At 36.8% G+C, this 22,193-nt stretch overlaps 1 protein-coding gene across 1 annotated transcript in view; it reads right to left on the bottom strand.

The window, feature by feature from the left end:
• KIF15 (kinesin family member 15) overlaps window positions 1-22,193 on the bottom strand; it is a 39,659-nt gene that overhangs the window by 11,735 nt on the left and 5,731 nt on the right. Inside the window, exons 6-25 of the mRNA XM_055804151.1 lie at window positions 21,102-21,199; window positions 20,537-20,716; window positions 19,640-19,849; window positions 19,432-19,557; window positions 17,914-18,036; window positions 17,084-17,207; window positions 15,371-15,462; window positions 12,606-12,815; window positions 11,336-11,513; window positions 10,769-10,910; window positions 8,355-8,496; window positions 7,835-8,032; window positions 6,835-6,942; window positions 5,907-6,012; window positions 5,200-5,365; window positions 3,662-3,812; window positions 2,592-2,677; window positions 2,095-2,170; window positions 1,741-1,827; window positions 683-787 (exon numbers count right to left, since the gene is read on the bottom strand). Coding sequence (XP_055660126.1) covers window positions 683-787; window positions 1,741-1,827; window positions 2,095-2,170; window positions 2,592-2,677; window positions 3,662-3,812; window positions 5,200-5,365; window positions 5,907-6,012; window positions 6,835-6,942; window positions 7,835-8,032; window positions 8,355-8,496; window positions 10,769-10,910; window positions 11,336-11,513; window positions 12,606-12,815; window positions 15,371-15,462; window positions 17,084-17,207; window positions 17,914-18,036; window positions 19,432-19,557; window positions 19,640-19,849; window positions 20,537-20,716; window positions 21,102-21,199 — 2,708 coding nt within the window. The remainder of the gene's footprint in view (window positions 1-682; window positions 788-1,740; window positions 1,828-2,094; window positions 2,171-2,591; window positions 2,678-3,661; window positions 3,813-5,199; window positions 5,366-5,906; window positions 6,013-6,834; window positions 6,943-7,834; window positions 8,033-8,354; window positions 8,497-10,768; window positions 10,911-11,335; window positions 11,514-12,605; window positions 12,816-15,370; window positions 15,463-17,083; window positions 17,208-17,913; window positions 18,037-19,431; window positions 19,558-19,639; window positions 19,850-20,536; window positions 20,717-21,101; window positions 21,200-22,193) is intronic.

Raw genomic sequence — 22,193 nt, 5'->3', positions numbered from 1 at the left:
AAATTGTACAAACAATGTTATTAGAAATGAGTTGTCAGAACAATAGAAAAATAGTTAATTTTATGCATTAGCCACCATAATACATATTAACCACTCAAACAGTTATTAAAAAAAGATAACCATATGTAGAAATCTGTCTCATCAACATTTTTTCTGTAGGACCTTTTCAATTCATAGTTCATACATACATGTTCTCTAAAGCATTCTGTGGGTTTCTCTTATCAGTTTGAAAACCAGGCCTATTTTAATAAAGAAGATGCATTTATATTTATTCATAGTTATTCAAACACAGTTTTAGTTCTTTATACTTGTTTTCAGATTTAGAACATACTGATACCAGCCACAAAAGTTCACTCCCTCAATTTACAATTCAGGTTCCATTGTTAAGGTCTAAATTGCCAGTTTCTGAGAAAAACTAAATGTAACTGTCAGCTGAGTGTACTTTACAGGATGTGAATAGGTCCCTTTAGAGACACTGCTCTTTACCCACTATGTGGAGAGAGTTCAGTTTTCAAGACAGCCTTAGGCATAAAATGTTCAGAAGATTTCAACATGTCAACACAAAGAAGTTCCCTCCTAAAACACTACAGCAAGTTATGCTGTTAGAGACCCACGATAAGACATGTCATTGCCTTCTACTTTTGCAGAACTATACCATGTCCTTCAAAATGACAGAACATACATTTATATCCTTGAGCTCTCTCGTCAGGCCATCTATGGACTCAGTTTTATGATTAATCAAAGACCTCAGCTCCTGGATCTGTCTCATCAGGTCAGTTACAACTTCCTGCAACATAAAAAAGTTAATACTGATAAAACATATATATATTTATATATATTTTATTACTGGACTTCCTCTTGTGTGTAATCTGTCAGTCCCAGATTTCAAACAATCGTTTGACAATGAGGCCTCAATATGCACATGTAAGGGAGTAACAGGAAATTCATTGTTAAATCGTTGGCTGTTGTTCTAGGCACTTTTTATGTAATGTGTTCATTAGAAGAGAAGACTAGCCCTCTGATTTGGTCTCGGGCTGTAATGGGTTTCTAATAGGAGAATAGAAGTACTATAATTTAAGGTTTTATTTGTTTGCAATGGAGGAAGACATATTCAAGAAATACCGCTGCACTGACAATACCAGATTCTTCTGACCTTATACATGACAAATTTTTGGTTTAGCATGGCAAAAGCAAGACTTACTGCCTCATGCTGGATAGTAAACAGACTATGTGATTTCTTATGCCTGTTTTATACAAAGCATAAATGCTTGTACTATGGGAACTTTTGGTATTTAAGCATTCAAAACACTGGAATAGTCTTTTCATGTAAAAGTGATTTGATTTTTATTAATGAAGATACCCACAGTCACATTCTTACATCTCACCTTTCTCACTTTTCCATTAGCCTATTACAAAATGGCACTGATTGGAAGGCCATATTAATCAGGAGAATTATGCATCATTTATGCATTGAATGTTTTGTCCAGAAGACAACTTTAGCTTGATTTATTTTTTTTTTTAACCTTCATCTATCTTGCATTTTCTCTGAATGCATACCACTTTCCTACCACCCTGCAAACTCCATGCCAGTAAGAGGTAGGGTTTATTTCACCTACATACACAGCAGGATTGCTTAGAAGCACAGAATTAAGTATCACAGAAAGGCTCTGGGCTTTCAACTCTACTACAGAACACTGTTACCTGCCAAACTGGGTATCAGTGACAGAAATAAGCCCAAACCTTATCTGTATCATTTGTCTTCTTCAAAGAAACAATCATCTCTTCAGCAGCAGCCAGCTCCCGTTCCAACTTACGCAGTTTTGCTTCCTAGAAGAAATAGTAATTGTGAAGGACAGACTTAATTACCTGTGAAGTATATTTTGTAAAGCACATGAAAAAATTGGAAGGATCTAAGCTGTTTACCTTACCAGAAAAATAAAGCAGTAGCTTAACAAAACAACCTGAAACTTGAGAACTCTACATTTATTTTGCTGTTAAATCAACAGCACAGTCAGTTCACCAGAAAAAAAATGCTATTCATGCACAAGGAAATCCATGAACACATGATTTAGACACTCAGCTCTGCTGTTGTACCTGCTGCTCACACCGTGTCACCATTTCAGAGGATGGTTTCTCCACCTGTGCTTTTTCAACTACTTTCAAGAGCTCCCTGGAGAACAAAACATTTCTAGTGAGAAATATAATCAGAATATAGAGCTTTAACAAGAATCAAGTCATTATTTGGATTTGCACTTAAAAAAAAACCCCCACAAAAAAACTCCCGAAATGAACTGTCACTTTCTCAGTGCTATAAAAAAAGAACAATAATTTAGTTGCTAGCCATACACAGCTATTGGTAGTGGAACTTTATCTTTGACATGACAAATGATAGTTATATTGAAATTAGTCATGCATTAAAATGAAGTGTTGTTTTAAGCTGGATAAAATAAAAAACCCATTATGTAATTATCTCCACCCAGCTGGAGAAAAACACCTTTACAAACAGGATCCCCACCTGAATACAAAACCTAGCACAGGACAAAACTAATGAAGTCAGATGAAAATACACCCCACCACTAATTAAAACTCACTTTGAATTGTTTTCTTTGTGTTCTTGTAATTGTAGCGTTAGTTTTTCAATATGTTCTTTTTGTGTTTTCATGAGTTTCAAAAGGGTCTAGAATATCAAAATACACTTTGTTATAACAATTTACAATATAAGGCCTTTTAGAATAATTTCAACCAAAATAAAAATCTAACCAGACTCTTTAAGATGATTAAATAAAAGCCTCACAAAACCTTAAATGGAAACAAAGATCTTCAGCTTTGTCCTGGACAAGATAAAAAATTAATCCATGGCAGATGAAAAGAGCAGATTGCTAATAATTTCATATAGCTATAATGTTCCTCAATATCCAAGGCTTTGAAGGGAGAAATTAGAATTTTCAGCTGTAGATTAATTTGGGGGGATTTTTCAAATTCTACCCAGCAGTTCAAGATATTAGATTATAAAGAATTTAAAATAATAATTTTCAATCTGTCAGTATTCCTTTAAACACTGAAAAGGAAAACTTACAGCAAAATTCCTGAGCAGGCAGCGTACACTGCAGAACAGCAGGCAAAATCATTTGCAGAAGCCCTTAAGCAAACTTACTGCTGTTTTGCGGTCACTGCAGCCTGACAGGCTTTCAAGGACAGCATCAACTAAATCGCAGGACAGTGATCCACCTCAAAAAGCCATAGATCATTTTAACAAGATCACATCCACTACAAATTTTTTTAAGAAACTACTATGTAAAGATAGAATAAGTAAGCTAGTACAGAGATGAAAGGTCACCAGTGTTTTGATGTTAGGATTCTTTTCCAAAGCAGTTTCTTTATGCATCTACTAATTAACCCATCTCCCTCAACATTTCCAAAGCAATTTCTTCAGCCTAAAAACATACTACTTCACCATGCTACTGGATATTTCTTGTAGCCTGTAGCTGCAAAAATCTTGCACCAAGTTTTTAAAAATATTCTTGCTATGTCTTCCAAATGAAGTCACCAGGAAACCTATTACTGTGGAATCTACTAGCAATGGTACAGTCACAGGAATTAAACAATCTGATTACATGAGTAATTGTATAATAAAGCCCTTTCAAAGCCTTGAGTGTCTTACACAAAGCTCAGTTTTCAGTGCTTCTTCTTCTTGTTTTCTGTCCTCAAGTTGCTGCTTCAGTTGATCTGTCTCAAACTTAGCTACTTCCTGCAAATTGTCATAGTCATCCTGCAGGCTTGCTTTTTCTTCAAGAATCTTTTCATGTTCTAGCCTTTATAAAAAAACAAAACAAAAACAAAACCACCCACAATATTAAGTTAAGTGTTTGTTTCATAATAAAAATACTCCAGATCAATTGTATTTTACTATCTTAAGATAATATGCAGAGTACAGTTATTTTAGAAAGAAGTGACTGACAAATAACTTTAAGCTCAGAAACCCCAAGTTTATGAAAGATACAGAAAATTTACATGGCATTGGCAGAGAAGGCAGAGTATTCTTTCTGATCCCTAGAAATAATTTACTTCTTACAAAATGCTATAGAAATTGCACTGTATCTTGATATTGTTTATATTATTTTTTTAAAAAAAAATTTAGCCAGTTATTGGACAAAAGACTGCTAGAATGATCCTCAGTACCTATATCTGTTTAGTTGAGATCTAGGTTATTCACCTCATATAAAATCTCTACTCTGGGCAAGTCTGGGTTATTTCCTTCTAAGTTGCTGCCCTGAAAATTTATTTCATTTGAAGTGAAAAGCAAAAGGGGTAAAGAGTTGCTAAACAAGTGTTATGAATCATATTATTAATGGAGAGCCTATAGAAAGAATACCCTCCAAATAGTCAGTACTTCTGCTAACACAGAAGGCATTAATGAAATCACAACATTTAATTTCAATTCCAGGTTCTCAGTGTCACAATGCATCACTCAAAAATGAGTTCAGCTAAGACATGACCTACTGTAATGCAATAATGTAGTTAAGGTTTCCAGGAAAAAGAAAAAATTAAAACCCACACACAAAACCAAAGCCCAACAAAACAAACACTACCACCACCACCTCCCAACATAACTAAATCACACTAATGATTAAAAGCCTCAATGATTTTCATCTCCCAGTAATAATGGCAATTATTGCATACAATGTAGTGACCTTTTCAAGCTTCACTAGTCAAACTTCAGGTTACTTTTATAGTTTCTTTGTGCTTGTATTTTTAGAGCAGCATCATTATGTCACCTGCTTCATGTGACCAAATGGGGAAGTAACAGTTAATTTTTAAGACTCTATTAAAAAAGCCACAAAGAAAACCCAACAAAAAACCCAACCAAAAAATACAAACGCCAAGCAAACTATGCCTCTTCATTCACTTCACTTTTCAAGATCAGTAAGTTTATAGGTATATCCTACTTAATGGGAAAATGCTCTAGCAAACCAAAATTAAGGAAGTCTCATTTTATTTTCTTTCTGCCAGTTTCACAGTGTTCCCCCTCATGGCTCTGAAACAGGCATGGAAAGAATCGAGGAAAAAAAAGCGAAGGAAAAACACAAAATAACCTCAAATAAGAGATGTAAAATGTGAAAGTTCACATTCAGAGGAGAAATAAGTCTCTGGATGCATCCAGAAGGGAGGTTAAGGCATTTTACCAAGCCACCAACATACCTGACACTGTCCAGCTGGAACTGTACATCCATATGTCTACCAGAAAGCTGACTCATTTCTTTTTCTTGCTTTTCCCTAAAGGCACTATATTCCAATTTTACAGCAGACAGCTCCTTGTCTGCAGACTGAAGGACAATGCGCAAGTCATAGACTTCACTTTTCAATACTGTCAAAACCCAAACAAATATTTTACACGTTATTTGGAAAACTGTGCTAGATACAGGACATGTAATGCTACAGAATGTCCTGGGAAAGTCTCACAAAAGTCAACTTTATCAGTGGAATTTACCTTGAAGGTCACACACACAAAAAGGATTTGTAAATGGAAAAGGTCAATAAAACACTAAGAACTAAAGAGAACCGGCAGAATCAAAAACATTCCAGACAATACCACTGCATTTCCATAGATCAATAGAGGATTTCCCCTTTATTTTTAGTTAATATTTTCTTTTAAATACTGTATCCTGTACTCCCTTCAAATTCAGAGTGAAGAGAGAACAGTTTTAAATATTGTACACTGTGCAAGACCAGGCAGGGAAAAGCTATTCTGCAAGCACTAGGGATTTTTTTTCTTTAACAAACAATTTTAAAAAGTGAAATCAGTACAACTAACAAACCCAGTAGTTACTCAGCATGTGCTATTGTTGATTAAAAATGTTAAGACAACTCAAAATTTCACAGGGAACTTCAGCGTTACACAGACTTACTATCAGTCTTGCTTTGACTGTCTTGAAGTTGTTTTTCAAGTGATTTTATCTGTTCAAGAAGCTCCAGGTGCTCTTTACTCCAGTCATTCCTTTCAGATGAAAGAAGCTTGAGAAGGAAAATTTTTAAATTGAAGTAAACATAGGATTGGCTTAGTCACAGAGTTGTAACAATAACGTAACAATGTAGGAGAGAATTTCACCAACTGAGTATAAATACTAGATGCATTTTTCTTTAAATTCACTATTTGGTGAATTTAAAAGCCCTAGAAGTCCAAGAAAAAAATTTTTGACATAACTGAAGACATTTCTTTATCCAAAAATTGCATTTAAAAGCAACCCACAGCTTAGGAGCCGAGATCTACTTTAGAAAAGAGCTACCAGAAATGAGACTGATCTGGGAAGAATAAAGGTCTGATTTCTTTTCTGTTGCATCAAACCTAGTGATTAAGGAAGACTTGTAAACATTTGTTAGAGTAAGGACATTTCAGTTCAGTTCCAACTGAAACAAGCAGTATTTTCAGCATTACATTTCCTTGTGATTATTGCTGTTTTCCAGAAATCATGAAGTTGGTCAAAAGCAAGAACAGACATCTTAAAAGTTTATTTGCTTATATTTAAGATCAAGCAGGCTCAGAATCACAACATTTAAAACACAAACAAAAACTGCAGACCTGTGGTGTTATGTTAGATGAATCTTCCTTGCTCACTGCAGGGGGGTTGGACTACATGACTTTTAAAGGTCCCTTCCAGCTGAAACTATTCTACAATTCTAAGTCCTCGTCTTCCTGCACAGCCCTAAGCTACAATGCTGTGGAAGTTTTCCTAAGTCAAAACGCAGTAACACAGACCTCACTGGATGACACAGTAGTGTGGCGTGGTAGATACCACCTTCACATATATATCTTGCTGTGTTACATTGTTCTCTCACCTCCTGTATTTGTGCAGAATGATGCTCCAGTTTATTAATATGCTGCTGGAGTTTTATATTCTTGCTTTCCTCTTCATCCAGCTTCGTTTGCATTGTTCTCAGTTGCTCCTGTGACACAACAGACAAAATCAGAGCACACATCTTCAAGTTATTCTCACATGCTATATGGCAGTCTGTGCATATTAAGTATAAAAATGTCAACTACTTTTTTTTTTTTTTATGACCTGAACCAACAGAAACAGAACACCCGAAAATAAACTGCTACCTTAACAGCTGATTTCTCCTATTGCTAAACTGCCAGAACGCAAGAAAATCATCAAGGAATACAAGGACTGAATGCAATAAACACTTAGTTTTCAGACACATGTTTATTTTGAAGAAATAAGGCTTTAAAAAGTTTCTCAAAATATACACTAGCTAAATTCTTTATAGGATCTCTGCACTATGGTAAGCATCAAAGAAGGTTTTGGCTGTTGTGCCAGGATTTTATATGCGCTGAAGTTAGTTCCAGCTTCGAGACAGTGGTTTAGATAACCATAGCACTCTTCTAAATGACGGAAGATCTTCCCTGCTCATTAGGAGAGATACAAGACAATTAAGGTATAGTGGTGGATAAGCATTATTTGGCATGTTTCTTCAAATAATACAGTATTAGGTACCAAGTCTGGGTATTGTTCCAAATGTTGTTACCAGAGACTTATAAAGAAGCTTCCTCAGAGACAAGTTATCAGGTTAAAACAGTAAAAGTAAATATCCCGTCGTCCATCTTAAACTACTAACGATATTCCACTCTTAAATCTATTTAAGTATTTTCATTGTAAATCCTCTTATGTAAAAATGTATAATTAGAGAACTGTTTAGCAAAGCCTTAAGTATTCATCAAATACTTCAGTTTCCCATGCAAATTAAAATATAGTTGGTGAGGGGGAATTATTTCATGCCAAAACTCGCTTTATTCTGAAGTTACATATACATTTTAGTTTTTATCCAGAACATTCACCTGTGTGACTTTGAGCTCCTCAGTGATGGCCTCATATGCTTGTTCATTCAGCTGTGGGGGAACTGGCTCTTTCAAAATGCCATCCATCACCTCTTCAGAACACTGAATATCTTCAGAATGATAATCTAAGATTTCTGAGCTTATTCGCGGCACTAGGCGAGATCTTAGCTGGTAAGCTTTTGTTGGAGTGGTTATGTTCTGTTATAGAGATCACAAAGCAGTCTTTATTTTAACTGTAAAATGAAATCAAGACTTTGTTATCATATTTCATAGTCCTATAAGCAGAATAATGAAATAAAGTGCTCAAAGTAGTGAGTTCTAAACCACTACACTTTTTTCAGATTTGTCATCTGATTACAGTAGCAATCATTATGTAAGCATTTCAGAACAAAAAAGCAATCACATATGGATTACAGACCAAAACACTGGTCAGGTTAAGGAATCATACAAATGAAAGTCTATGTTCTCACACAACTCAGGAGTAAGTACGTGTGGTTTATAGATAAACTTATTCTCATACCTTAAGAGTTTCTCTATGTAGCTTATGTAACTGAGAGACTTCCTGGCGCTTGTGTGCTTTGGTTGCCTCCAGAATGTTTTCAAGACGTTGGTTTGCTTTCCGAAGGGATTGAAGCTCTGATTCCAGTTCCATATGCTTTTTCCTGTTTAGAAAGTATTTTTTTTACTGTCAAAATCACTCCATCAGTAAGAATAAGCTACAGTATTGCCAATGAGCAAACTGAAGCTGAACTCCTGCCCAAACACTGGAATACATTATTTTAAGAGGAAAGCCACCACTGCCATATTAAAAAATAAAAAAAAAAAATTAAAAAATTAAAAAGCTAAGAAGCTTATTTGTGCTTGCATAATGAAGCGAGCAGATGGATAAGTAAACGTGTCAGAAAAAAAATCCATTACAGGGTAAGAAATAAGCTGAGAGCTCTGCAATTCCTTTTATGAGAAAGTGATATCACCCATACCAATATGGTTTTAAGCTTTTAGAAGTTATCGTTATATGATAAGTCTTAACTTCGGCTTGCCAGAATTACAGAAAACCCTTTAAAGATTTTTTTTTTTTTTTGTAGTGCTCTTAAGATTATTTTGCCCTCTAGGAGTACTTTAACTGAAATCCCACAGTTGAGCTGAAATTTAGTAATAGTTTTCATTAGGTATTTTGCAGAGCTATATGCTGTTACTGTGACAGTTAGCCTTACTGACATAATTGTAGGGTCAAAGTTTACAGACAAAAGGAAACAAGTTTCATCTTTTGGCAGTTTAATGCTATCACTTTCCCTCATGTTTTAATTTAGCATCTGAAACAAAACTTCTGGGACAGTTCTGACTGCTGTCAGACAACAGAAAAATTAGCATACCTAGATTCTATGAAATTGTTAGGTTTTACTCTACTTATTCCATTACAGCATACAGTTACACTTGCATGTAAAATTAAGCATCCAGTTACTCTGAAACTGGGAACAAGTTTATATTTTAGTGAAATCCAGAGGCTTAAAACCACGCTTCTGTTTGAGCGCACTCTACTTAAGAAAATGTCAGTAATGATAGTAAAGCAAGACATGCACAAACCACGGAATATGTAAAATAGGAGTACACTGAATGGGCAGGAAAATGAAGTCATATGCAGATATAAATAAGCCACTGTAACTAATGATATAGAACAATAGATGGACTGCTGAATTGATAAACTCAGTAGATTGTAACATTATGATTTATAAAGTTAATAGGATTTGCTACACAGAAATCCAAGAATAAAACTACAGATTCGTACAATTGCCTGAATGAGCAAATAGGACATTACAAAGCTACTTTGTGAGAAATAAAGAAGTGGGTAGGCAATGGAACTATCTTGTGCTCAATGCTTCTAGATTTACATTCTATATTCACTGAAATCTATAAAAAGCAACAGTGTTAGTTACAAGTTAAAAGTAAATATAATAAAAAAAACAGGTCCCTTTTGCCTTCCAGCTTTACATTGTGTTTGCTGGAAATGCAATTATTTTTCTTTTATTTCCAGTAACATGACCTGAAATTTTCAGAAATGACGTTGACCGAGGTAAGCCATGTATTACTCACGTATGAATTTATATACACTGAGGGTATTACTCAGGCCTTTCACATTATCTTGTGCTGCCCTCAAGGAGAACAATGACAATAAATTCTTTGCTACATTAGTAAGGACAAAGTAAACCTGTATCCCATGTTTAGATGCCAAAGCAAATAGAATGAATGAACTACTGACACCATGTCTTTGCTCCAATTTGAATTAAATCTCTGTTCCAGTAACAAGTCTCAAGATAGAGGTATTATTGCCACCTTAAAAATCTCTGGAGACAAAAAATTAACCAACAGGTTAGCCAAAGTTTTCTGGCGAGCTTGGATTCTACATTTATTACATACTGCAATCTTAAAAGGGATTATATTAAAAACTACTGTTGCCCTAAACAAACCCCAAAATACCCACCCAAAACCCATCAATTCTTAGTTCCTGTCACTGCTTCCATTTCTAATAATATTTCAGTTACTGAGAAATACTCTCTCAACATGGAAACTAAGCCAAACTCTCCCTGTCCCGTTAAACAGGTGCCTATCAGAACTCCAGAGTATGTCCATCTCCTGCATGTTGTGAAGCATTGTTTTGCATCTTAGCATAAAAAGAGTTTTCAGAAAGACAAAGAAATCTGCAACAGTGCAGACATGCTGGAGGCTGCATCATGGTTGTCTCCTAGTCTGGGAGTAACAATTCAACAGGAACATATTCTGCTTACACACCATTTTTCTTGACCTGGCCCTCCTCTCTTTCTTGCAAAGAACATAATTCGACTTATATTCAGCATCCGAGACTAACTTTTAAAAATCAATATAAGTAATTATTTAAAGACATTTTATTAAAGACATTTCTATGCTGTTTTGTCTCACTTTGTTAGCTCTTTAAATTCTTCATATTCTTGTTTTGAACTTGCCAGTTCACTTTGAGTCTGTAGCAGGCGTGCTTTCAGCCTTTCAACAGATGCCAGAGAGTTGCCTTCCACTGATATGGTACTGGAATATAAATGATGACCTAAAGAACAAACACACACTCTGAAATCAGACAGAGTAGCTCAAATATTCTACGTTTTACTAAAATGAAAGCAGTTGTAGGCTTTTGAACAGTACAGCAGTAACTGAGATTGAAGAAAATGGGTATTAGCAACAGTCCACATGAAAACCAGTAGAATAGTTAAAATTATGGCGGTCTTCATAACAACTAAGGACAACAAAATGAGGTTATGGATGGCGTTCACAAAATCAAGAATCCAAATTCCCTATTACTGTATTTGCTTGAAGGCCAATGTGAATAAAATGAAGTAAATCTGTTTTATCAGTCTTCAGGTACCACTTTGAAGAAAGCAAAAATACATCAAGACAGACAACATTTTCAATGCTATGCTGCATAACAGAAATACAGTAAACTTATTTAGCTAAAAAACATTAGCATATTTGTACCTCCAGTATTTTTCTCTGAGGCTGAAGCTTCCAAAAAAGCTCGTTCTAGTTCTGCAATGGTCTGAGCATCAATTTCTTGAGCTTTTTTAACTGACTGTAAAGAACGAAGTTTTTTATTCTCCTTTCTGAGGTTATGGTTCTCCATGGCATACTTTGCAATTCGTGGGTGTTGTTCCATCTGTGATAAGCAGTATTTTATTCAACAGGTTTTATATTCCAGACAGCACTATACATATCTAGCTGTTGCTCTACTCTTTAATAAGCATTAAATTGTAATGAAAGAGGAAAAAAAAGGTATTCTGTACAGTGGTTAAAACTGCCCCATTTTTTTTTGTTAACTTTGTTACTCCCTTCTGCTCTCGAAAAAAAAGACAGTGATTTTATGTGTTTACTCTTTTACCGGTAATAAAGCAGTAGAAGCTTTTCTTGCTGCTCTTGACATCCCTTTTCAGTTTCAACACTGAGTTTTAGCTTTCCTAACACTGTCCCTGCATGCCATAGTAATGTTTCTATAGTCCTTTAATGATTGTCCTGACTTCTGTACTTTTTCCCTCCCCACCTTCACTTTGGAGCTCAGTCATAAGCTACAGATTCAAGCTGGTCTTCCAATACATCTATTCCTTTTTCCTACTTGTGCTTGGAGGAAACTTTTTAAAGAATCTGCCTTCTCTCTTGAGATGCTCTTTGAGTTTCTTCAGAACTGCCCCACAAATGATACCACACCTGCCAGATACCTAATAACCTGAAACCTCCTCTCCTGAAGCCTTAGGTATGTACTTTGCTACTTGTCTTCCTCAAACAGCTCCAGGACTGTACCACCCCTGATAGGCCCATCTATCATCCATATTATTATTCTTCAGAAACTTGCTGTATTGCTTGCATCCTGCTGTCTTTCCCTTTCAAGAGAGGTCATGGAGGCTAAAGTCTACCATAAGAATGTGGATTTGTGATTTGGAGACTTCCTCAAGTTGCTTAAAGGAGACTTAGTCCTCTACTTAACCCAGATCAGGTGGCTGCAGCAAGCTCCTACCACGACATCACCCTTACTAGCCTTTTTTCTTTGCAGACTCACAAGCTCTAAACCCACCCATTGTGCCTTCCATAGGAAAAACCTCCATGCCTTTGAGATGTTTCTATAAAGGAACCCACCACCAATCCTCTTCTTTCCTGCCCATCTTAAAAAGCCTGTATCTACATAGCACAGAACTCCATTATATGAGCTATTGTCACAAAGGAAAATTTTTCTAGAAATGAAAAACCAAAGACTTGCCTGTTCTCTGAGTGTCTGCAATTCCTCCCTCAATTCATGGAGGAGATCATCTTGCTCTTTTGGCAACAAACTTCCACCAGCCTCTTTATGTAATCTCTCCAAGCGAACAATGTGGTCTTCACGGAATTTAACTATCATTTTATTGGACTGAATAAATTTCTCCTTCTTGGCACACAGATCTTCTAGTTGAGCAATTTTTTCTAGTAAGTTCTTAGAAAGCACATATATAGATTGGTGGCAAAATACTGGTTACACTAGATTAATTCTTAAGGTACACATCACAGACATATGCATACACAGACGAGTCATGCAAAACTTAGTTGACAGTAATTTTGTGAACACAGAGACTATCATTTGCAGATCTGTAGCGAGCAACAGCTTATACCAAGAACCCAAATCACACACTGTTGCAAAAACTTCATCTAGGAAGTCCAGAATGATCTGGTAAACTAAGTATTCAGTTAAGCACATCTGATGTGCTCTTAGAGTGCCAGTTTCAGTTAATTTTCTTTAAAAAAACCCCAAAGATAGGCAATTTTGGCTGATTCAGTACTGCACCATGACATGAACAAAAGCACAATAAAACAGGAATGACTAGGAGGTTTGCTTCAAAAAAGACTGTTAATCCACACATTCAAAGATGTGCTTAAAATTAAGAACAACAGAAGTTTGTTGTTCTGTTCAATTTTTTTGTTAGAAAATCTCAGTAAACAAACCACCCCCTAAAACAAAACATCTTATGAAAACTACCCTATGGCTTGTCTGAAGTTGAAAGAACAGAATCACTTAGGCTGGAAAAGACCTTTATTATCATTGATTCCAACTGTTAACCTAAGACTGCCAAATCCACCACTAAACCATGTCTCCAAGCACCACATTTACAGGTCTTTCAAATACCTCCAGGGATGGCGATTCAACCACTTCCCTGGGCAGCCTGTTCCAGTGCTTGACAACCCTTTCAGTGAAGGGATTTTTCCTAGTATCCAATCTAAACCTCCCCTGGCACAACTTGAGGCCATTTCCTCTTGTCCCATCACTTTTACTTGGGAGAAGAAACTGACAGCCACCTCACTACAACCACCTTTCAGACAATTGTAGAGAGCGATAAGGTCTCCCCTGAGCCTCCTTTCCTCCAAGGCTAAACAACTCCCATTCCCTCAGCCACCCCACTACAGCTTGTGCTCTAAACCCTTCACCAGCTTCACTGCCCTTCTTTGGACACACTCTAGCACCTTAATGTCTTGTAATGACGGGCCCAAAGTATTTGACCTGCAGTTTACCTAGTCCTGCTGGCCACACTATTTTGGATACAAGCCGGGATGCTATTTGCCTTCTTGGCTACCTGGGCACACAGCCCATTAGTGTTCAGCCAGCTGCCAACAAACACCCCCAGATCCTTCTCTGCTGGGCAGCTTTCCAGTCATTCTTCCCCCAGCCTGTAGCATTGTGTAGGATTGTTGTGACCCAAGTGCAGGACCCAGCACTTCGCTTTGTTGAACCTCATATAATTGGCCTTGGTCCATCAGTCCAGCCTATCCAGATCCCTCAGGCAGACCAACGCTCCTGTCCAACTCAGTGTCATCTGCAAACTTATCAGGGTGTATGTAATCCTCTCATCCAATCATTGATAAAATATTCAGCAGAACTGGCCCCAGTGCTGAGCCCTGGGAAACACCACTTGAAACCAGCCATCAACAGGACTGACTCCGTTCACAATCACTCTTTGGGCACGGCCATCCAGCCAGTTCTTACCCAGCGAACAGTATACCCATCCAAGACAAGCAGCCAGTTTCTCCAGGAGAATGCTGGAAACCATATCAAAGGCTTCACTAGAGTCCAGGTAGACAACATCCAAAGCCTTTCCCTCATCCACTAAGTGGGTCGCCTTGTCATAGAAGACCAGGTTAGTCAAGTAGGACCTGCTTTCATAAGCTGATGCTGACTGGGGCTGATCGCTTGGTTGTCCTGCATATGCTGCATGATGGCACTCAAGATGATCTGCTCCATAACATTCCCCTGCATTGAGGTCAGATTGTGATTCCCTGGATTCTCCTTCTGGCCCTTCTTGTAGAGGGGCACCATATATGCTAACTTCCAGCCAACTGGGACATCTTCAGTTAGTCAGGACTGCTGATAAATGATTGAAAGCAGCTCAGCAAGGACTTTGCCACCTCCCTCAGTACCCTTGGGTGGATCCCATCAGGCCCCATAGGCTTGTGTGTCTAAGCAGTATAGCAGGTCACTGCCCATTTCCTCTTGGATTATGGGGGCTTCATTCTGCTCCCCATCCCTGTTTTCCAGCTTAGGGGGCTGGGTACCCAGAGAACTGGTCTTAGCATTAAAGACTGAGGTAAAGAAGGTAGTAAGTACCTCAGACTTTTCCTCATCCTTTGTCGCTATTTTTCCCCCTACATCCAATACAGAATGAAGATTCTCCTTAGCCTTCCTTTCATTGCTAATGTACATACAGAAACATTTTTCTATTGTTTTTTACAGCAGTAGCCAGATTAATTTCTGTTTGGGCTTTGACTTTTCTACTTGTCTTCCTGCATAACCTCATGACATCCTTGCAGTCCTCCTGAGGACTACAGATTTTAGTCAAATGACATTTAAGGTAAGTTTTCTTGTTACCAAGCCTTATTATCTTTGAACAGATTATTTTTTATTCAAAAACAAAGAATAATCATCAAAAGGGTCAGTTTCAACATGCTCACTAGTCTCTCAGAGAGCACAGAGTGCACTTAGAAATATTAGTGCTTTCTTACCTTCTTTTCACCTTCAGATTTCTCCCAAAACAACATTGCTTCAATAAAGTTATTCATGTAATTTATGTTGTTTTTCCCTTTTTCAACAGCACCTGTGGTTTAAGTAAAAAAGCAAATGCCGTATTTATTAAAATACCAGTTAACAGATTCCTACATAAATTTTCTTTACGCAGCTGTCACATTAAGAACAGTGTAATTCCTCTACAAAGATCATATGCCATACTCTGAGCAAAGAAGTTTAGACAGTAATTCCTAGTCTCCTGCAAGTGCTGATAAAGAAGAGTCAATATACATAACTGTATAATTAACAGTTGTTCAAGCATTAAATGGCTTTACAGTGAACTTATTAAAATAAAACAGTCAGCCTGTTCAGCTGAGTGTATCTATAAAATGCAAAACCCCTCTGAAATTAATTCAGTAACACTAAGCCATTATTGGTATTATTATTAGAGTCTGCACATATTAGAAGTGGACTAACTGGTTTATGAGAAGGAAATTCAGGAAAATAAGCATGAATTATACGGACAATTAGTGATTTCATCTGGAAGGAAAGTGTCCACACAAGGGATTAAAAGGGCTTAACTAGTCCATTTCAGAAATTAATTCAAAATAGTTTTCCTGAATATCCTCACGCAGGTAAGACTACTTATTTATGGAATACTAATCAACATAGTATCTAGGTGCATAAAAACTACTCTTGCAATTTAATATATTAAAAATTTTGTCATATTTTTAAAGTAGTTAGTGACCAGATTTCATATTTGCGCGATCTAATATTACCAACATCATTTTAACTGCACAGACTAAACACAGCTAGAATATATTTAAATTGTGCATAAACCCCTCTCTGTGTTTAAGCATCATCACTTGCTTTCCCTCTGGTCTAAACATTTTTGAGCCCTTTGTCACATAATCATGATCAATTACTTGTTTTTACTGGTTAAATGCGTAAACACTCAACCACAGATGCTTTATATTAGACAAGTCTATCTTCTGTAGTAACTTCTATTGCTATATCTTCTATTTCTTGGCAAGGTCAGGAAAGACTTGACTGAGGAACACAGTAACCATTAGAAGACCAAGTTTACTACCTTGTAATTAAATATTATGAGGTAGCGTATTTCAGTGGGAAGTATAAATAGTAGAAAGCTGTGCTTGGATCTATATTGCAGATACAATAGCCTAGTGCAAAGCTACTGGAAGAAAAAAAAAAATAATCACATAAACCCTATTACCATCTTTCAGTAAAAGATTGATATCAATGTAAGGCAAATGTCCTCCTTAGGATCTTCTTGAAGGGGTAAAAAGAGGAAAAAAATCCAGTCCTGAGCTTAAAAAGGATGCAGCATTATCAAACACCTTAGTGCCCTGCCTCCGACCAAAATGCACCAGCAATCACATGCAAACTTCTGGTTACTTAAAGGATTAGGCAGTATACTCATATGAACCAAAAAAAGTATTCTACTTATTAGGTAACACCACATTAGTCCAGTACACAAAGTTATGAGAGGAAGAAAATAAAAACACATTAACAGTTTCTGCAGATTGTTAGATAAAAATACAGGCAATGGGATTCGTAAGACTAATCCAGCTTCTGTAGGTCAGTTCCTACAAAAATATTAATTGTTCAGAAACTTAATGAATTGCCTAAGGCTCCAACACTGCAAGCTACAAAAGTAGCAAGCTCTCTCTCCCCTCACCCCCAGCTCTTACCTTGTGATACAGAAACATCACGCATGGATGGCGTTGAAGTAAATTGAGCAAGCTGCTCCTTCAGCTTCTTGACCTCAGCTTGCAGCTGGCCCACATTTCCTTGTGTGTCTTCATTTACCACAGCCTTTCATAAATATGTTAAAAGAAAAACAGGAAAAGGTACAAATAAAAATCTTACAGGATAAGAGAAAACTCAAGGACTTCAAAGCAGCAAAACTACTGAGAAATCTTTCCATCTTAGGAAAGGGAGAACTCATAGGAAAATCAATGTTCCATTTACTGAGAAAAACTAAGTTGCACTTTAACTAAAAATAGTAGTTAAAAAAATAATTATGTTTTCTGCAGAATTTTGTCTGGCTCTTGTTAACCAACAAAGCAGTATACATTGAAGACAGTAGCTTCCAGCCAGATGTGAACATACTTTCAAAACCCACTTATGAGAAATTACATTTTGGGTATTAGCATATACAAAAACTAGAGGCACTGAAATATTATTGATTTATTTTTTTTTTTTTACAATTTTAATCTTTAGTACAGATTTATTTTACTTCTTCTAATCAAGTGCTCTGAGAACAAGCAAAGCATGCACACTTATCAGTCATTACCTAGTCTCCAACTGTTGTATTCTATTCATAATCAAAAACTAACGAGTCTTTTTGAAAAGTCATTTATCATAACATTTTAAAATACTAAACTTGCTTTCCTAAATAAGTTATATTCATTTAAATTGAAATACACCTGTGCCTTCACTAATGAAGTGACCCTGTTTGCAGATGTTCAAATGACAAGAAATAGTTTGTTGCAGTAAAGACATTGAGTAACTCTCTTACCTTGTTTTTAATCAACTTTGCTCGCTGAGCAAAATTAAGAGTAGATAGTGTTTCACCAAAACACCTGGATCCTGGATGAACATTTGCAATTATACATGTTTTTGCATTACCACCAAGGGAATCCTATTTAAAAACATGGAAGTTAGCCTTATTAACAGCAGGAAGCCATCACCTAAGAGCTACTGCGTATCATTTTGAACAAATTGCAGAAGGTATTTCATTTAACAAATCCCCACACTAGGTCATTTTCTGAAGTTTTATTTCAAATGTGAGTATAAAGGATGTAACTGTAAATAAAGACTTTATTTAGGTTTTCAAAACCTTGACTATATTACTTATCAACAATTTGAGATGTTTTTTTCTTATTTTTTTACCCCTGAACAGCAGGGAGAGAAAAAAAAAAAGCCAGAAAAAGAAATCAGGGAATAAGGTAGATATTTCACTTTAATCTTGGTAATTAGCAGACTGGTATTCACGTTATTTTGAATATCAGCTAGCCTGTTGATCATTCCAACGCATTCTCTGGTGGCAACTGCCAAAACAAATCACAAAACAGCTTCCTGACCAAGGATATAAAAGGAAGCTCTCCCTTTTACATGCATGTCTTCAGATATTTCCATCCAGTCAGAACAAGTAGCTGTCAAATCTCTGGAGTTACACCTGAGACTAAAAGTCTAGTGCTACAAAATAGCTCACAAGCCTCAATAGCATTCCCCTTCACTAGCAGAAGTGTTCATGTTTGTGGACTTCTTTGTAGTACAGCCACCTAAAAAAATAACCACTTAAGTAACAGCTCATACAGTTGCAATTCTCTTCCAATTTCTATGTATTTTGGGTTGCACTGGAAAAATAGAACCATGAACCTCTGAAGAACTACAAGATATACACAGAACAGGGATGGAATGATTGGGAAATTTTGCTGCGATCATAACAATACTGTATTGTACATAATATAGCATTTGTGTTACAAGTGCTATATTATAATACAAAAATATATTACAGATTTTATCTATTAGTGTTCATAGATTTTTAGTGAGTGCTGGCATCCAACAAATCTTTGCTTCCACCTTTGTTTTGTCTTCATCTTGAAAATAGCCCATAAACTCTCAGGTAGGAAACTGTCAATTTATCCAATTCTTAACATCATACCAACACTTAGCACTTGTAGGCTAATTCGGGAGATCCTGTCAAATGTTTCAACACAGCTCTAAATACTATGTTGTGATAACAGTGTTTCCCAAGTTATAGGGATGAAAATGTACACTTTTTCTTTAAAACTTGCAAACTTGTAATAGGAGATTACAAGCATAAGTAAGTTTGTCTTTAGCTAACAGCAAGAAACTGGCGGGAAGTCTGTTGAGGAAAAAAGATATTTTTCAAGCTTTCTTCTACCTGCCCAATATTTAAACAAATTTTTAATGTACCCGAGTTCAGCTTTTTACAGTAAAAGTACCAACCCAAGCAAATATTTATTTCTACATCCCAAGCAGCATATAAAATCCAGAAGATATATATTACCCGTAACAGAAAAGTGAGCTTTGAATCCCGGTAACAAATGTGTCTCTGTTTTCCATTGCCCACATCAACAAGTGCTGTGATTACTTGGCCCAGGCAACTTAGTGATCGATTTATGTTACCTGCTTCCTAAAAAGAAAAATAGATTGGTGGATGGAACAGGGCAGTACCTCTGAAAAAAGAAAGATGCCACAGATATTAAAGAACTAACCTTTAACCTCAGTCCTTCTGTATGGGTGTCTTTCTGTCTCTCAGATCCTGCCAAGTCTACCAGGTTAAGAAGGGAAGACCGAATGTTAACAACCTCAGTTGTTTTCTCCATGGATTCCACTGTGATAGTGAAAACTGCATGTGACCTTGAGGATTCTCTGTTCATTGAGGTCGATGCTACACGACGGTTTCTCCAGCCCATAGTTAAGACCTAGGCATGAAAAAGATGTCAAATGATATCAAGTGTCTCAGACAGTACCCTGTAGTTACATACAGGTGACAAGCAGTAGTAAGCATACGTCAGTGCAACAGCTTTCAAAAAATCTCAAGGACAAGGACTTTTACTTTTTTTCCAATAGAAGTATTTTAAAAATGAAAAACACCCCTACAGTCAAGCTTAATAAAAAAATAATTATAATACTCACTTCTTTCCTCCAAGAATGCCATTACTATTTGAAAGCCTAACATATCCAATACTAGTATATGTTAGCAGTACACAAGGAAAAAAATATTTAAAGTCACAGAAGTACTGTGTGTATGTGTTGCATTCATGAAGAAACAAGCCTGACAATTTCTGGAACACACATGCTGCCTAATTAGCAGGATATATAGTTTTCTATTGCCATTTCAGAGACATGGAAGGCAAGCATTAGGGGAAAGATTACTGTAATTGCAATTCATATATTCCAAACTCCAGAACTATGATTTCTTATATGTGTGGGATAGCCAGGAAGCATTGCCTAGAAACAGCTTCTTATACTGTTTTTTGGAGTACAGAGTTAGGGGAAGAGGGAGTCACAGACACTGCAAAAGTAGTATGTGCTTTAATCAAAGAGGATTACTTACCAAATAAGCATCAAGATAAATAGTCCAAACATTAAAAAGTGACAAAAAATACCTGGTATGCTTCAGCAGCAGATGACAACACCTGTTCAACAGCACCATCAACAAAGACTCCCTTCTTGATGTGTTCTCTGAGAAAGAGTCCAGCTGAAGCAGAATCTAGCAAGTCAAATATCTGTTCATTGTAGATTTCAATAAATGAGCATTTGCAGAGAAAACTCTTTCCACTGCCAGCCTGAAAAACACAGTAATTTACTCAAACAGATTTGCTTAATTAAGTCTGGCATTGTACTGCAATGAGTCTCTTTCTACGCATATCTAAACCTACTAGTTTGCATATATATTCTGCATATTACACATTTCTGATGCTCAGATGACAACCAACATCCAGAAACCTAAATGTATTTTTAGACTCAAAATACAAAGCACATTGGTGCCCGAATAATGTGTAGCATAATTTGGTAGAGTACTAGATTCAAGCATTTCTCCTTGATAAATTTGATGCAACCTGACAATAATTCTGGAAATTTAACTGCTACATACCTGGCTTACCAAACATCCTTAACCAATCTTTAGTCTGAGACATTACGTTCACTGCAATAAGTATAAAATAAGTGTACCTTTTCTTTTTCACGTTCAATAAGAAAAAACAAGTATTCAAAGCTCCGTGGAATGACACCTCTCAGACTGTGAGTGAAATTATCAGAATCAGATGGTCCTAAAGGGATTTTTAATTAAAAAAATTAGTAAGGTTGACCTTTTAAAGATATCATTATAGAAGACTTCAGCAACCATGTTTTAGTCAGTTTATGGCAAAACCACCAAAGAAATGCAATAAAATAAACTTTCAAGATTAAGATAATGTTCCATAATCATATTTATATGTAGTCTAAATCACAGAGTGATCAGGGTTGGAAGGAATCTCTGGAGATCATCTAGACCAGCCCCCTGCTAAAGCAAGTTCTCAAGAGCAGGTTGTACAGTCGTGTCCAGGTGGTATTGAATGTCTCCAGAGGAGACTCCATAACCTCTCTGGGCAGCCTGTACCAGGGCTCCGTCACCCTCAAAGTAGAGATTTTTCCTCACATTCAGATGGAGGTTCCTATGTTGCAGTTTGCGCCCGTTGCCCCTTGTCCTGTCGCTGGGCAGCACTGAAAAGAGCCCGGCCCCATCCTCTTGACATTCACCCTTCAGATATTTGCAGACACTGATAAGATCCCCTCTCAGACTTCCCTTCTCCAGACTGAACAGGCCCAGTTCTCTCGGCCTTCCCTCACAAGGGAGATGCTCCAGTCCCCCATCATCTTCATAGCCCTCCGCTGGACCCCCTCCAGCAGTTCCCTGTTTCTCTTGAACTGGTGAGCCCAGAACTGGACACAGCACTCCAGATGGAGCCTCACCAGGGCAGAGCAGAGAGGGAGGATCCCCTCCCTTGACCTGCTGGCCATGCTCCTCCTGATATGCCCTAGGATCCCATTGGCCTTTATCCTTGTCGAAGTTTATTTTACCTGTCCATAGGTTACCTAAGTCTAAAATAGTATAAACTACTTGTACATGTTTTCTATGGAAGTCCAAATGTGCAAGTATGCCAATACAGATACCTAACCGCAATTTAAGAACCAGGAAGATGGGATAGATTTGCACCCATCCATTTTTTTATGTAGTCCTTGAAAAAATGTCAGCCAAACTGGTTTTGATTATCTCAGTAACTT

This window comes from Falco peregrinus, chromosome 5 (assembly GCF_023634155.1).
Source record: "Falco peregrinus isolate bFalPer1 chromosome 5, bFalPer1.pri, whole genome shotgun sequence".
NCBI classification, from domain to species: Eukaryota; Metazoa; Chordata; class Aves; order Falconiformes; family Falconidae; genus Falco; species Falco peregrinus.
Note: the sequence above shows the minus strand (reverse complement) of the source record. Positions and strands in the feature narration are given on the sequence as shown.